The 12,244-nt window shown below is 35.0% G+C and overlaps 1 protein-coding gene across 2 annotated transcripts in view; it reads left to right on the plus strand.

Annotated features, from left to right (window-relative positions):
• Positions 1 to 12,244, plus strand: part of TP53BP2 (tumor protein p53 binding protein 2) — a 47,963-nt gene that overhangs the window by 23,062 nt on the left and 12,657 nt on the right. For both annotated transcript variants that reach the window (XM_083355932.1, XM_083355931.1), the window contains 9 exons: positions 2,151 to 2,264; positions 3,300 to 3,379; positions 4,716 to 4,817; positions 6,045 to 6,219; positions 7,716 to 7,897; positions 8,201 to 8,365; positions 8,665 to 8,902; positions 10,493 to 10,621; positions 11,645 to 11,799. In XM_083355932.1, coding sequence (XP_083212058.1) covers positions 2,151 to 2,264; positions 3,300 to 3,379; positions 4,716 to 4,817; positions 6,045 to 6,219; positions 7,716 to 7,897; positions 8,201 to 8,365; positions 8,665 to 8,902; positions 10,493 to 10,621; positions 11,645 to 11,799 — 1,340 coding nt within the window. The remainder of the gene's footprint in view (positions 1 to 2,150; positions 2,265 to 3,299; positions 3,380 to 4,715; positions 4,818 to 6,044; positions 6,220 to 7,715; positions 7,898 to 8,200; positions 8,366 to 8,664; positions 8,903 to 10,492; positions 10,622 to 11,644; positions 11,800 to 12,244) is intronic.

Here is a 12,244-nt window from a genome sequence, read left to right on the forward strand (position 1 = left end):
CCACCTCCAGAATGGCATGATGTGGCCTCTGTGGAAGATCACATGTTGCATTGGCTGGGTGCTCTTTTGGAAAGTAATCTTTGAAAGAGGTAAGCAGAGCAAGGCATGACATGGTGGGGACGAGACCCAAGACCCAGTGGGGTGGGAAGCTGTGCAAGGGATGCCTCAGGGAGTGGGGCAGAGCAGGCCACAGGTGAGCTGGGGATGTGCTGCATTGCAGGCATGGGCCTGAGCCCGCCCTTTAAGGCACCCTGTGCTTTGCTTAACAACCTTAACAGAGGAGCTGGGATTGTGGTTGTTAAGCGAGGTGATCACAGGGGCACCTCACTTAATGACCGCAACAATTTACAATAACAGTTCTGGGCTCAATTGTTATAGTTCGAGGACTACCTATGTATCTTCTTATATGAAGTAAGTAGAGAAAACATCACTTCGTATTGTTTGTATCTGTTGCAAATCTTTAAAAATAACTCATAAGTAAAATATCTGGCTTAATAACTATGTTGTATCTTGATTGTCATTTGTAGTCATGTTAAGCCAGTAGTTCTTGATAGTAGAAGGCTATGATTGTGACCAAGACTGTTAAGCAGAATGAATCTTAGAATATAGGCATTCTTTAACTTCAGTTAATTTTACTGCAGTATATTAAAATGTAATGTCTGATAAGCTAAACCCTCACTTTACCAAAGAACTATAACTCCCAATTGAAAATATATATTCCTGTTTGAGCTATAGACATAACACTATGTCTCAAGATTTACAGTAGCCATTTTTCTTTCCAGTTACAATGTCTAAATAAATATCTAGTAAAATTAACATTCCAGGAATGCAGTTGCCTTGACAAATATGGGAACACCTGAATAGAATCAGAACACGCCATGTCAGAAAGGCAAAGCTCTTTAAGTGTGGAATGGTCGAGAGCCCACAATGTGACTGTGGCGCTCTGGAACAAACTATAACACACATAGTTCAAGAATGTCTCCTCAGGAAATTTTCAAGGCAGCTGGGATGATCTTGTCACACCCACACTACTAGGAGCACTTAAATCAGACATGTCAAATTCGTGATGTCACGTTACGTCACGAGACATATAGGACTGTTTTGCCATTGCCGTTAATGGGGTGGATGTGGCTTCTAGATGACGCATCTGGTCTGTGGGCTGGCAGTTTGACACCCCTGACTTAGATGGTTAACTTCCTCAGATATTGAATTATAACATCTCTACAGTATTACATTTCAATTCTGTGGCTCTATATTATGGTGATTTTATTATGGTTTTATCTTAATTTAATATTTTATTTCTTATATTGTGTATACACACACACACACACACACACACACATCAGTGATTGCATGACCTCTGTAGATGCCCTATGCTAAATAAATAAATTCAGAAAATATTATTTGATGAGGCAGTACTATAGCTTTTGGGACATTTTTTGGAATTTTACAAAAGTTGAAAGATGATGAAAGTATTAAAAGAAGACAGTAGATCCCCATAGATGTGTTTATAAAGTTACATTAGTCTTTCCAATTGGGATATATCTTGCTTTGGTTTCAGTAATAGAAAGACTTCTGTTGTGCCTTTGAGAGGCTGAAATAGAGTGTCTCTTTTCATTTGCAGATTACTCATAAAATGTTGGATTTTCCTAATAATGCTGTTAATGTTTGTATTAGAGAAATATGTCATAACTGTTAGATGTCTCCATGTTTCCTATTTCTTTGGCTTTGGAAAAACAATTTGGTTTTATAGAACTTTCTGTAGAACTCAATTTGTGTATGGCCCAGGTTTGTTCCCCATATTTTTTTTACTGTTTTTTGAGGGACATCCTTCTGGTATCTGTATTTGCAGGATGAAGCTACAACATTTAAACATAAAAATATTATTTGCAATGGTGGGATTCAGCCAGTTCACACCACTTCGGCAGAACCGGTAGCTAATTTTTTGTTACTTCCAGAAACGGTATCCACACAGAGAACCAGTTGTTCACATATTTGAATCCCACCACTGATTATTTGTCAAAATGCATTTTGATAAATCAGATAAATAATTCATGGTGACTGAACACGTGTTGATGAAACAGGAAACACATGCTTAGCATGGAAAGCACAATTGGGAAAATATGTCAAAATTGCTTTCTATTTTTCAGAACGCCCTGTAGCTAATAATGAGCGTATGTTGGATCTTCTGCAGCGCTATGGAGTCCAAAGAAATGAGGTTCGTTTTTTTCTTCGCCATGAACGACCTCCTACTCGAGAAACTGGTAAGAGCTAAAATGATGGAGACTATCCTATCCTGAAAGGTTGAGCGGAATGAGTACACTCCAAGTATTTTTGACCAAAAAGTACCTTCTATCTGGAGCTAGGAAGCGTAACTTCTCTGTTGCAGTCCCTGCCCTTTGGAGCAGTATTGCCCCAGAGAACCATGCACTCCCACCCTGATGATCTTCAAAAAATGCATTGGCTATACTCATAGGCCTTGGATAAAGTGATTTATTTTTAAATAAATTTATTTTAAAACAAAGAGTAAAATTAATGATTACACAAAAGAGAAAAGTAAATGAGAAAAGATATAATGGATGGGAAGTAACATATTAGTAAATGAACAAAATGTATAGTTGTCAACATTTTAAATTCGTTGTTCATTCTTTTATTTCTCAAGTAACCAGAATGGTGTTCAGCCCTTGTAGAATGTGACTCAGTTAAGTGTTTTTTCTTCTGGATGTATATAACCTTCATTCTCACTGCTTTATTGTTTTCTTGGTTTTAATGTTATAAGCTGTACAGAGTCTTGTTGAGTTGAATGGCCTCTAAATTGACTGACTGAATAAATGAATGAATCAGTGAGAGATGTTTTTTTTCTGGAATTTGGTTTTGAATTCTTGTCACAACCCCAAAGTAGTTATGTTATAATGGCATAAGTGTCACTATTTTTTAATAAGCCAGTCCTTTTGTTTTTATTTTACATAATTGCTGGGTTGTTTGTTCTGTGGTTTGTGTACTTTAATTTTCATGAAAAAAACTTTTCTTATTTATCTCTATATAGTGTATCAGAGAAATCTAATGAATTTATTGCATAATCAGCCATTCAACAAACTTGACAAGGCATTCTTCACTGATTTAGAGATGTGAATTTTGAATTTATTTTTGTATTTATTTACTATTTAAGCATTGATTTAAAATTGTAAAACAATTCGATTCTTTTACCACTTCAATTTTCCAGTTGTATAAAAGGAAAGCTATACTTAAGCAAATTCTGTTCTTTAAAAGTGGTGTTTTCTGTGTTTTACTTAATAAAGGGAGTGGGCCACGGATGCAAGATCCAAGTTTAAAGAGAAATGGCATTAAAATGCCAGGTGAAAGGAGAATGGAGAATGGAGTAAGTATTTTCAGTTAGCACTCTCAAATAAATCTAAGCACATAATTTATTCTAGTAAGTTTACAGAGGTCTTATTTTCAGAACATTTCACAGTGTTTTAAGGCAATCAAACAGGTGGTAACATCTGGCCAACCTTGTCAATCTAGGACCGTAATCTAGATTGACATTTTGAAAATGAAAGAAAAGAAAATGGCAAATAATACCCATATTATTACCCCCAAAAAATTCATGGCAATATCTATGTTGTCACCCTGGAGTTTTGTTGTAAAGGGAGTTTTGCTCAGACTAAGCAATGGCAAATTGCTTACAACAAAGAGACTTACCGTATCTTTCAGTTAGAACTATGTAATCAGTTCCTTCTACAGACAAGTGGGCCGTAACCTTTAGGAATTAGGAAATTGTGCTGTGCAGCGTTTGGGAGATTCAAGGACAAAAAATATTTTGAAACTTTGTTTTTATGTTTTAGGCCACCCATAATTTTTCGTTCTTTGGATTTTTTTTTTTGGATTTTTTGTTTTAATATTTCTCTTTTTAATTATAAGCCATCCAGAGTCAGGCAACCTTTAAATTTTTATAAATAAAGTGAAGGTTACAAATATAAAGAAAAATGATAATTAAGCATAATAAAATAAAAATACTATGCCAGAGGCAAGATTCAGGGTCTGTAAGAAAAAACAGGTCTTCAGTATCTTTGTAAAGACTGGCAGTTGTTATAAGCATCTTCATACTTGATCTAGATAAACAAGTACTAGTATAGTAAGATGAAGTACAGTATGAGGTATTATTTTTCTCTAATTTGGAGAGTTGAGGAAAATAATTTTAAGAAAAGTTTAAAAAAATCTGGCTTCCTTAAACTTTGGGGATGAAGATAAAATCTCTGTGTGAAATGTTCTTCATGGAAACTTCCTGATTTTGTTTTCTACTGTACTTGCTATATTTGGGATGAGAGAATAATTATTTTTTAGCCTCTAGTCAAATTGGCAAGCAGCCTGCATTTGCATCGTGCACTTGAATTCTCCCATAATTTGCATGTTGGGTGGTTCATTTGGCTTCTGGTATTTAGTCACTCAAGAAAGTTGATAGCTGGATGCTAGTAGACATGGCCATTTCTGGAGAGTTTCTCTTTCATTATTTTATTTTGTGTCCATTCGATAAAAGATCTACCAGTAACTTAATGGTCTTTTTAATCAGGAAACTATCATTCCACATTCAATTCCTTCTTTAAAACAACCCCCAAATACTAAGGCAGCCTTTTATATTTGAAACCGAGTGGCAAATTTATTGTGTGAGCTTCAACAAAGTATCATTTACGTATCATTTTTTTTTAAAAATGAAGGTCATTGTTCCTCGGATGGACATGACCCTGGCAGAGCTGCAGGAAATGGCAGCACGACAACAGCAGCAAATAGAAGCACAGCAGCAACTGCTGGCTAACAAGGTTTGTTGAAATATGTTTTGTGTCTGTAGTGTGTGTGTGTGTGTGTGTTTTATGTGTATGTGTATAATTTATGAATTTTGTTCAGAAAAGAATGACAAAGTAACTTTCTTAAAGATGAGTTTTATGAAGTATGTATTTCTTCATCAAAAGTGGGTTGGAATTCTTTAGATACGTGGAGCTTAGGACTGCCCCCGACCTTTGGTCATTCTGCCGGGACCTGAAGACCTGGCTCTTTGAGCTTTCCGGCCCAGGCTGAGAGTTTTTTTTCCCCCTCAGGGATCAAATTTAATTATTTTAACTGTTTTTAACTCTTGTATTGTATTGATGTTTTTAAATACTTTGTAAACCGCCCTGAGTCCTACGGGAAAATTGAGACTCCTCCAAGGACACCCATTAAATTGATGGCAAAGCTGAGATATGAAATCAGGCACCATCAATGTCAAATATGTTATCCATTTAAATTAATTGAACATACAGTATATAATGTATTGAATATCAGTGGATAGAGTATGTTTCCCTTGCTTATTATCCAAGGATCAGTCTTGTCCTGTTGGAATACTCTAGGATTCTTCAGTTGGGAAGATTAATAAGAGAGTGAAATCTTCCCGCACATGTGTAAGAGTTACAAAAGTGTGTCTGTGCATACTTGAATCCTTTCCTTGAAGGTAATTTTGATTATTAAAATTGACAAACCCCTTCTCCAGGTGTGTTGACAATTGGGAGATTTGGGTAACTTAAACCATAGGTTTAATTTAATAGGATTGTCTTTCTTTGGTGAGTCACGTGCTGCTGCTGGCTTGTGTTTAGTAACCAAAGTAATCAAATGAATTGTGCTCACTGGATGTATTGCAGAGAGTTTATTTTAGGAATAATTGGGACTAGAATTTCCATTGCTAAGCAAGGCAGTTGTTAAGTGAGCCATGCCCAATTTTATGACCTTTCTTGTCATGGTTAAGCAAATCATTGCGGTTTTTAAGTGAAGCATGTGGTCATTAAGCAAATCTGCTTTCCCACATCGACTTTGCTTGTCAAAAGCCAGCTGAGAGGTCACAAATAGCGATCATGTGACCCTGGGATGCTGCGACATTGTAAGTGCAAGGACCAGTCATAGGTTACTTTTTTCAGGGCTACTGTAACTTTTAATGGTTACTAAACAAATGTTTGTAAGTGGAGGATTATCTTTAACGTATTTAAAGTTGGCTTAATGCTTACATTGTATACCTGTAGGAGCAGCGTTTAAAATTTCTGAAACAGCAGGATCAGCGGCAGCAGCAACAAGCTGCAGAGCAGGAGAAGCTGAAAAGATTAAAAGAAATTGCTGAGAATCAGGAAGCCAAGCTGAAAAAAGTGAGAGCGCTTAAAGGCCATGTAGAGCAGAAACGGCTCAGTAATGGGAAATTAGGTGAGCTATAATTCAGTTTTGAAATTCTGATTCTAAAGTTAATATTTAGATATTTATAATTAGCGATGTGCTGGAATATTTTTCAGGGTTCCATTTCATAAACGTTTTCTGCTCCTTCGAGAAAAATATGCTCTAAAACCATCTTTTTACTTATTATATTGTAGACCACTTTAATACAGAAAGTTTGGAGTCTGATTAGAGAAAATGATTGATATGGACACTTTGCTTACAGATTTAGTTTTAAAAGTTTAGTAGCGTTATATTAGGATTAAACCCTTTTTTCAGATTGTGAACTATTTGTGGATAAAGCTCTCTTGATGAAAAGGCAATTTGGAAGTAATTTTACGTATTTGTATGTAGTACTTTTTCCTGTCCCATCTGCATTTTGCTTCCCTGTGATTGTATTTTTACATTTATTATCTACCAAGTAGGATAAAATGCATAGAATTTAACATCTTCACATAAGAATGGCCATATGCATCATAACTGAGCAGAATTATTATAGAAAATAGAATAGAATTGTATAGAAAATAGAACTAAAACCATGGGAAGTGTGTAATTGGCATTGTGTGCATTATTATATTTGAATAAAGAAATATATATTAGCTTTGGAAGTAAATAAAATTAAGTGTTAGTAGTAGTATTCTAATTTCAAATCCCTCCTGATTTGCTTTACTTCTGTAAAGCAATATTTGAATAGCATTTTAACTATTAGGAAGGTAGAAGACGATACCTTTGAATATTACAGAATAAGAGCAGTTAATCGAGGGATACTAAGTTGGTCTCCTTTCATTTATGAAATGATCTGAATGTGGAGACAATGGTGTATTTATTTCATAGTTGACATGCAGACTATAAAATTTCTCACAAACACATTCCTTCAAGTTTTTTTTAATCTCTTTATTTTATGAGACTTGGTTTACTAATCAAGCAGACCAACATAAGCAGACCAATACAGACACTATTCTGAAGGCTAGTGGTTGATGATTATCCATGCTGGTTTTGCAAATAGGAGATAAAAAGTTTCCAATTTCTTTAGATAGGCAAAGTTTTTAAAATTGCTATATTTTGAAATTGTTGCATTTTTGTTTCATTATACATTCATGTTGAAAGCAAAATATCATACAGAGTGCAAATATGTGACTGTTCGGGTAGGGCTTGGCCATTTATCTTGCTTACCCCTGCACATAAACTCAAGAAAGTTTCCCATGATGAAATAATGGCTTTGTGGCTAAAATGTTCCACATTCTGACTGTAATTGTTTTCAAGTAATATTTCTCATCAGGTGGGGCATTTTGAAATTATAACTCCCCAGCTTCAGTTTTGCTTAGGATTGATAAAATGTCTTTTTTCCTTTAAAACTTTATGCTTAGCTTTTTTCCGGCTCTGTGCTGGAGAGCAATATGGGGTTTTTGTCCCTTTAAGAGCCAACTTGGGAGCAGCCAACATTTGGTCATTTCTCCACTACTGCTATTGTATTCTGTCTTCCTCTTTAGTGGAGGAGATTGAGCAGATGAACAGTTTGTTTCAGCAAAAACAACGAGAACTGGTACTGGCTGTGTCAAAGGTAGAAGAACTTACTAGGCAATTGGAGATGCTGAAGAATGGCCGGGTTGACGGTTACCATGACAACCAGTCTTCTGTAGCTGAGCTTGACCGCCTGTATAAAGAGCTTCAGGTAACTGGAATTCTACCCTGCAGACAACAAGAAGGGCTAAATGTGTTTTATCGCCATCTGTCTTGGGGGGGGAAACCCTTAGTAAACCAGAATTATATAATCCCCAACAATGTACAGAGGTTATGCTATCTTCTAGGTTATTTTGTGCATACAATTATAATTACCGGCCATTTTGTGGAAAGAAATAAAATCTAGTCAGAGCTACTTTTCCAGACTTCTTTCTCCCAAACTTTTGCATCATATTCTATTAATTGTCAGATGCATTCCAGCATCATCCTGAAAAGTTGCTTCTTTTGCATTCAGCTGAGGAACAAACTGAACCAGGAGCAGAATGCCAAGCTGCAACTACAGAGGGACTCTTTAAACAAGCGCAACTCGGAGGTGGCACTTATGGATAAGCGTGTTAATGAGCTGAGGGAACGGCTGTGGAAAAAGAAAGCTGCGCTGCAGCAGAAAGAGAATGTACCAGTGAGTGCCAGAAAATAAAACAAAAATCCCATTCTGCTATGGAAGCTTATTTAGCTGGATGAGTGGACATGTGATATTTGCTGAGGGTCTCTATGCTGTATTCCTTGAGTTTTTCTTATATCTGAAATAATACATCAGCATTAATCTACCTAGTTTTTAAATAAGGAGAAATGCTTTTGCCCCTTCATGCTCTCTGTAGAATGAATGCTTGATTTTTTTTATACTGAGTTTGTCCTGGACTAGTTTTGAGTCAACACTATTTAATTTCTTTTTTAATCTGCAATTTTAATCTTGCCTAGGTGTCTTCAGATGGGAACCAGCCACAACCAGTTGTATCTGCCCCAAGCCGAGTGGCAGCTGTTGGTCCTTATATCCAGTCTTCCACCATGCCACGTATTGCCTCAAGAAACGAACTATTAGTCAAACCAGCCTTTCCAGATGGGACTCCAAACTTGCAAGTTGCTGATGGTCCATTAAAAACTCAGACATTGCCAAACATGAGATCTGGTGTTCTTTCACAGACAAAAGCTCCTAGTGGTAAATGCTATTTTCCCCTTTTTGCTTTCTACTTGTATGAAGTGTTTTGACATTTCCTCCCTGTCAGCTTATGTTCTATCAGTTTGTCATGCAGATTGCTAAGTAGGGCAATTAGCCTAATTAATTCCACAGGATGTCTAAAAATTATGTATGTATATGCTTTCTTCAATTAGTTGAATTACTTGAAATTCTGCTTCTAAATGCAGAATTCTTTCAGACCATACAGTAGGATATACTGGTTATATATTGGATCTATATCAAAAGCTAAATATATAATATAAATGCAAAACATTGATATTTGTTTCTAGGTAATTATTTAGAATTCTCATTGTGTAAAAACTGATGATCTAATTTTTGTTTTTGCTTATATTATATACCATTAATAGTATTAGGAAATATTCTATGTTATGTTGACATTATTGTGGACATAAAATCTTGGAAGTAAAAGTATTACAATTATAGTTTTATTTGGAAACATAAAAGATCCTAATAATTGCAACACTAATTGTGCTTTCAGTGAACAAAAATATTTATGGACTTCAGCTTTTGATACTGATTAACATAAACATTTTGGATGAAAGAAAGATGTAGTATAGGATTCATACTATTTCACTATATTTTTAGAAGGGTTTATAACATTGTTTAAAATGCTCATACTTTATTTTTGTTGATAGTTTTGTGAATTTATTTAATATTTGCTCTGCCTGGGAAATTTCATTGTCAAAAAAAAACATTAAGTAAAGGCTTCTTTAAGGAACTGGATGAATGTTAGAAAAAATAATTCATCTCCCTGTTTATATGTGCACTAATGCTAATAGCTCTGAATGAGTGAATTTATCTCCAAATTGACATTTCTTGCAGCTGCTACAAAGAAGATATTTTCATAAGAATGTAAAATATTTTATTACAAAGTTATATCTTTGCTTCAGAAACAAAGATTGAACAGAGATTTGTTATGGGGTTTGTACATCATTCATTCACGATCTTTATTAATTTGTACAGATTTTTTTAAAAAGCTGTCTGTTGCCATTATCAATATGTAAAGCAAGTAGCAGTGTTTAATTTGCGGTGTCTGAATATTTCTACTGGTATATTTGTGGATAACATTCATGTACTATACTAAATGAACCCCATAATCAGGAGTATAGTTAGGAAATTTGTGTTCTGTATTTTTCTAGTGTGAAAATTGGAAATACTCAGCTATTTGATAAACACAAGAACATGCCTAATTTATTTTCATGATTTATAACATCCAGACTTAACTTTTAGTTATGAGTTGACCATAAGTAGGCGTCTTCTGTTTGGGGCTAGCATTACCCCCATTTTATATCTATCTATCTATCTATCTATCTATCTATCTATCTATCTATCTATCTATCTATCTATCTATCTATCTATTCTTTTATTAGCTACTAATATTGATTATAAAAAGACAAAATGATGTAATATTTATATTTGCCTGCTTTGACCAAAATTAACAAATTGGTTAAAAGTAGTATGTGAAAATTAATATGCCTTTTATGTATGCATCTATCAAAATAAAGTTTTGTAAGTTTAAAATTAATTTCTCTGTTCTTCACTCCTCTACAGGAACTACAACTGCTGCTTCAAAACCCCCACTTGCTATCAGTGATTGGAATAACTTAAGTGCTGATAACTTTATCAATCAAGGCTCAACTTCCTCAGTGATAAATGTCAGTAGCAACGTTGAAGGGAAAGGTAAACTCCCTCCTGTGGGGATTTCAGTAAATTATTTCATTGACGGTTTGTTAAGCTAAGCGTTTTTAGTTAGTATTACAAAATCTTTCCAGAATAAGGATGAAAGACACACATTTAGACATGTGCCAGACTGTGATTTTAAAAAGTGTAGCAAGTGTCATGAGGCATATGTGATTTTTTTTTTTTACAGACTAATATACGTAGAAAGACCTAAAGTACCGGGTAGGCCTCATTTCTGTTGTCAGTGAGGTCTGGTGCTTCCTTTAGATACTGGAATGGCCAATATAAGAGAGATCCTTAATGCTCTCTGAGCTTGGTTGTTTTCTTGCAGACATTTCATTACCCAAATTAGGTAACATCATCAGTGAATTTCAACCCTGAGCTACAAATATTCTCCTTTATTGGTACCACATATGAATGTTAAATGCTTCAGAAAGCATGCAAATTGGAAAAACATGCCTGTAGGCACACTTCCACTAGCACTGATGATGTTACCTAGTTTGGGTAATGAAACATCTGCAAGAAAACAATCAAATTCAGAAAGCACCAAGGACCCCACATTTCATCCCTGAGCTACAAATATTTTCCTTTTTTGGCTAGTAGAATTTCTCAACTTGGTTAGCAATGCCTGCTTTGTTTATATCTGCTTAGTTTCATGGTCCTGCTGACATTTGTCAGATCTCTTCAGCAAGAAGCCTTCACGTTCTTTCATATCCAATGCTTGCTTCTTCATAAAGGATCTTATGGCTATGTTGTAATACAAGTATGTTCTATATTTCATATTTGCAAGAGTTTTCTGAAAATATGATAGATAATAATGAAGAATGACTTCATTGTGTCTTGTTCTTGAAATACAGGCTTAATACAGATTTTCTTATTTAAATTAAATTGTGTTTATTTAGCTGAAATCAACTTTATATCTAACTTAAAAGCTCTAAAGAATCCTGATAATTTCTTAGTTTGTGTTTGTGATAGAGATATCAAATACCTATTTAATTTAACTCCAAGTCTGTTTTTTTATAGTTGGTGAAGGAGATGTTCCTTTTAGAGAAAAAGAAAAGAAAGTGCGTCCCCTTTCCATGTTTGATTCTGTTGAATCAAACGGAAGTACGTCTGTGCCTACAACAACTACACTAAGGAAAAATCAGAGTAGCGAAGACCTCCTGCGCGATGGCCAGGTATTTTAAAGTGTTTTTTTATCTTGACTTCTATACAATCCAGGAGAAATATTTAAGTCAATTTGATACTGATAAAAATTTCCTATTGATTTTTAATTAATATTTGAGATCACCATAAAGGGAAATTGCTCCATTTCCTAGAACAATTCAGCAAACAACAGGGGTTACTCTGAGGTGTGCACCGAAATTCAAGTAGCAAATTTTCAGCATCACAGAAGAAAGGGACCTTCCATCAGTAGGGGAGCTGTTATATACATTCTATGCTTTATCTTATTCTTCCTTCTCTTCTTAATCACATTTCTTAGTGGTGGAGGGAAAATAAAGAACACTGGAATTGTAGCCTCACTTTCCTCTTCACAAATATTTATGTTCCAAGTTTAGGATTAATTTATCCAAATGTGCAAATGCTTCACCTGATGACAAGCTGGCTCTACCTGTCAGTTCA

The sequence above is a fragment of the Vipera ursinii genome (genome assembly GCF_947247035.1).
Source record: "Vipera ursinii genome assembly, chromosome: 1".
Lineage (NCBI taxonomy): Eukaryota > Metazoa > Chordata > Lepidosauria > Squamata > Viperidae > Vipera > Vipera ursinii.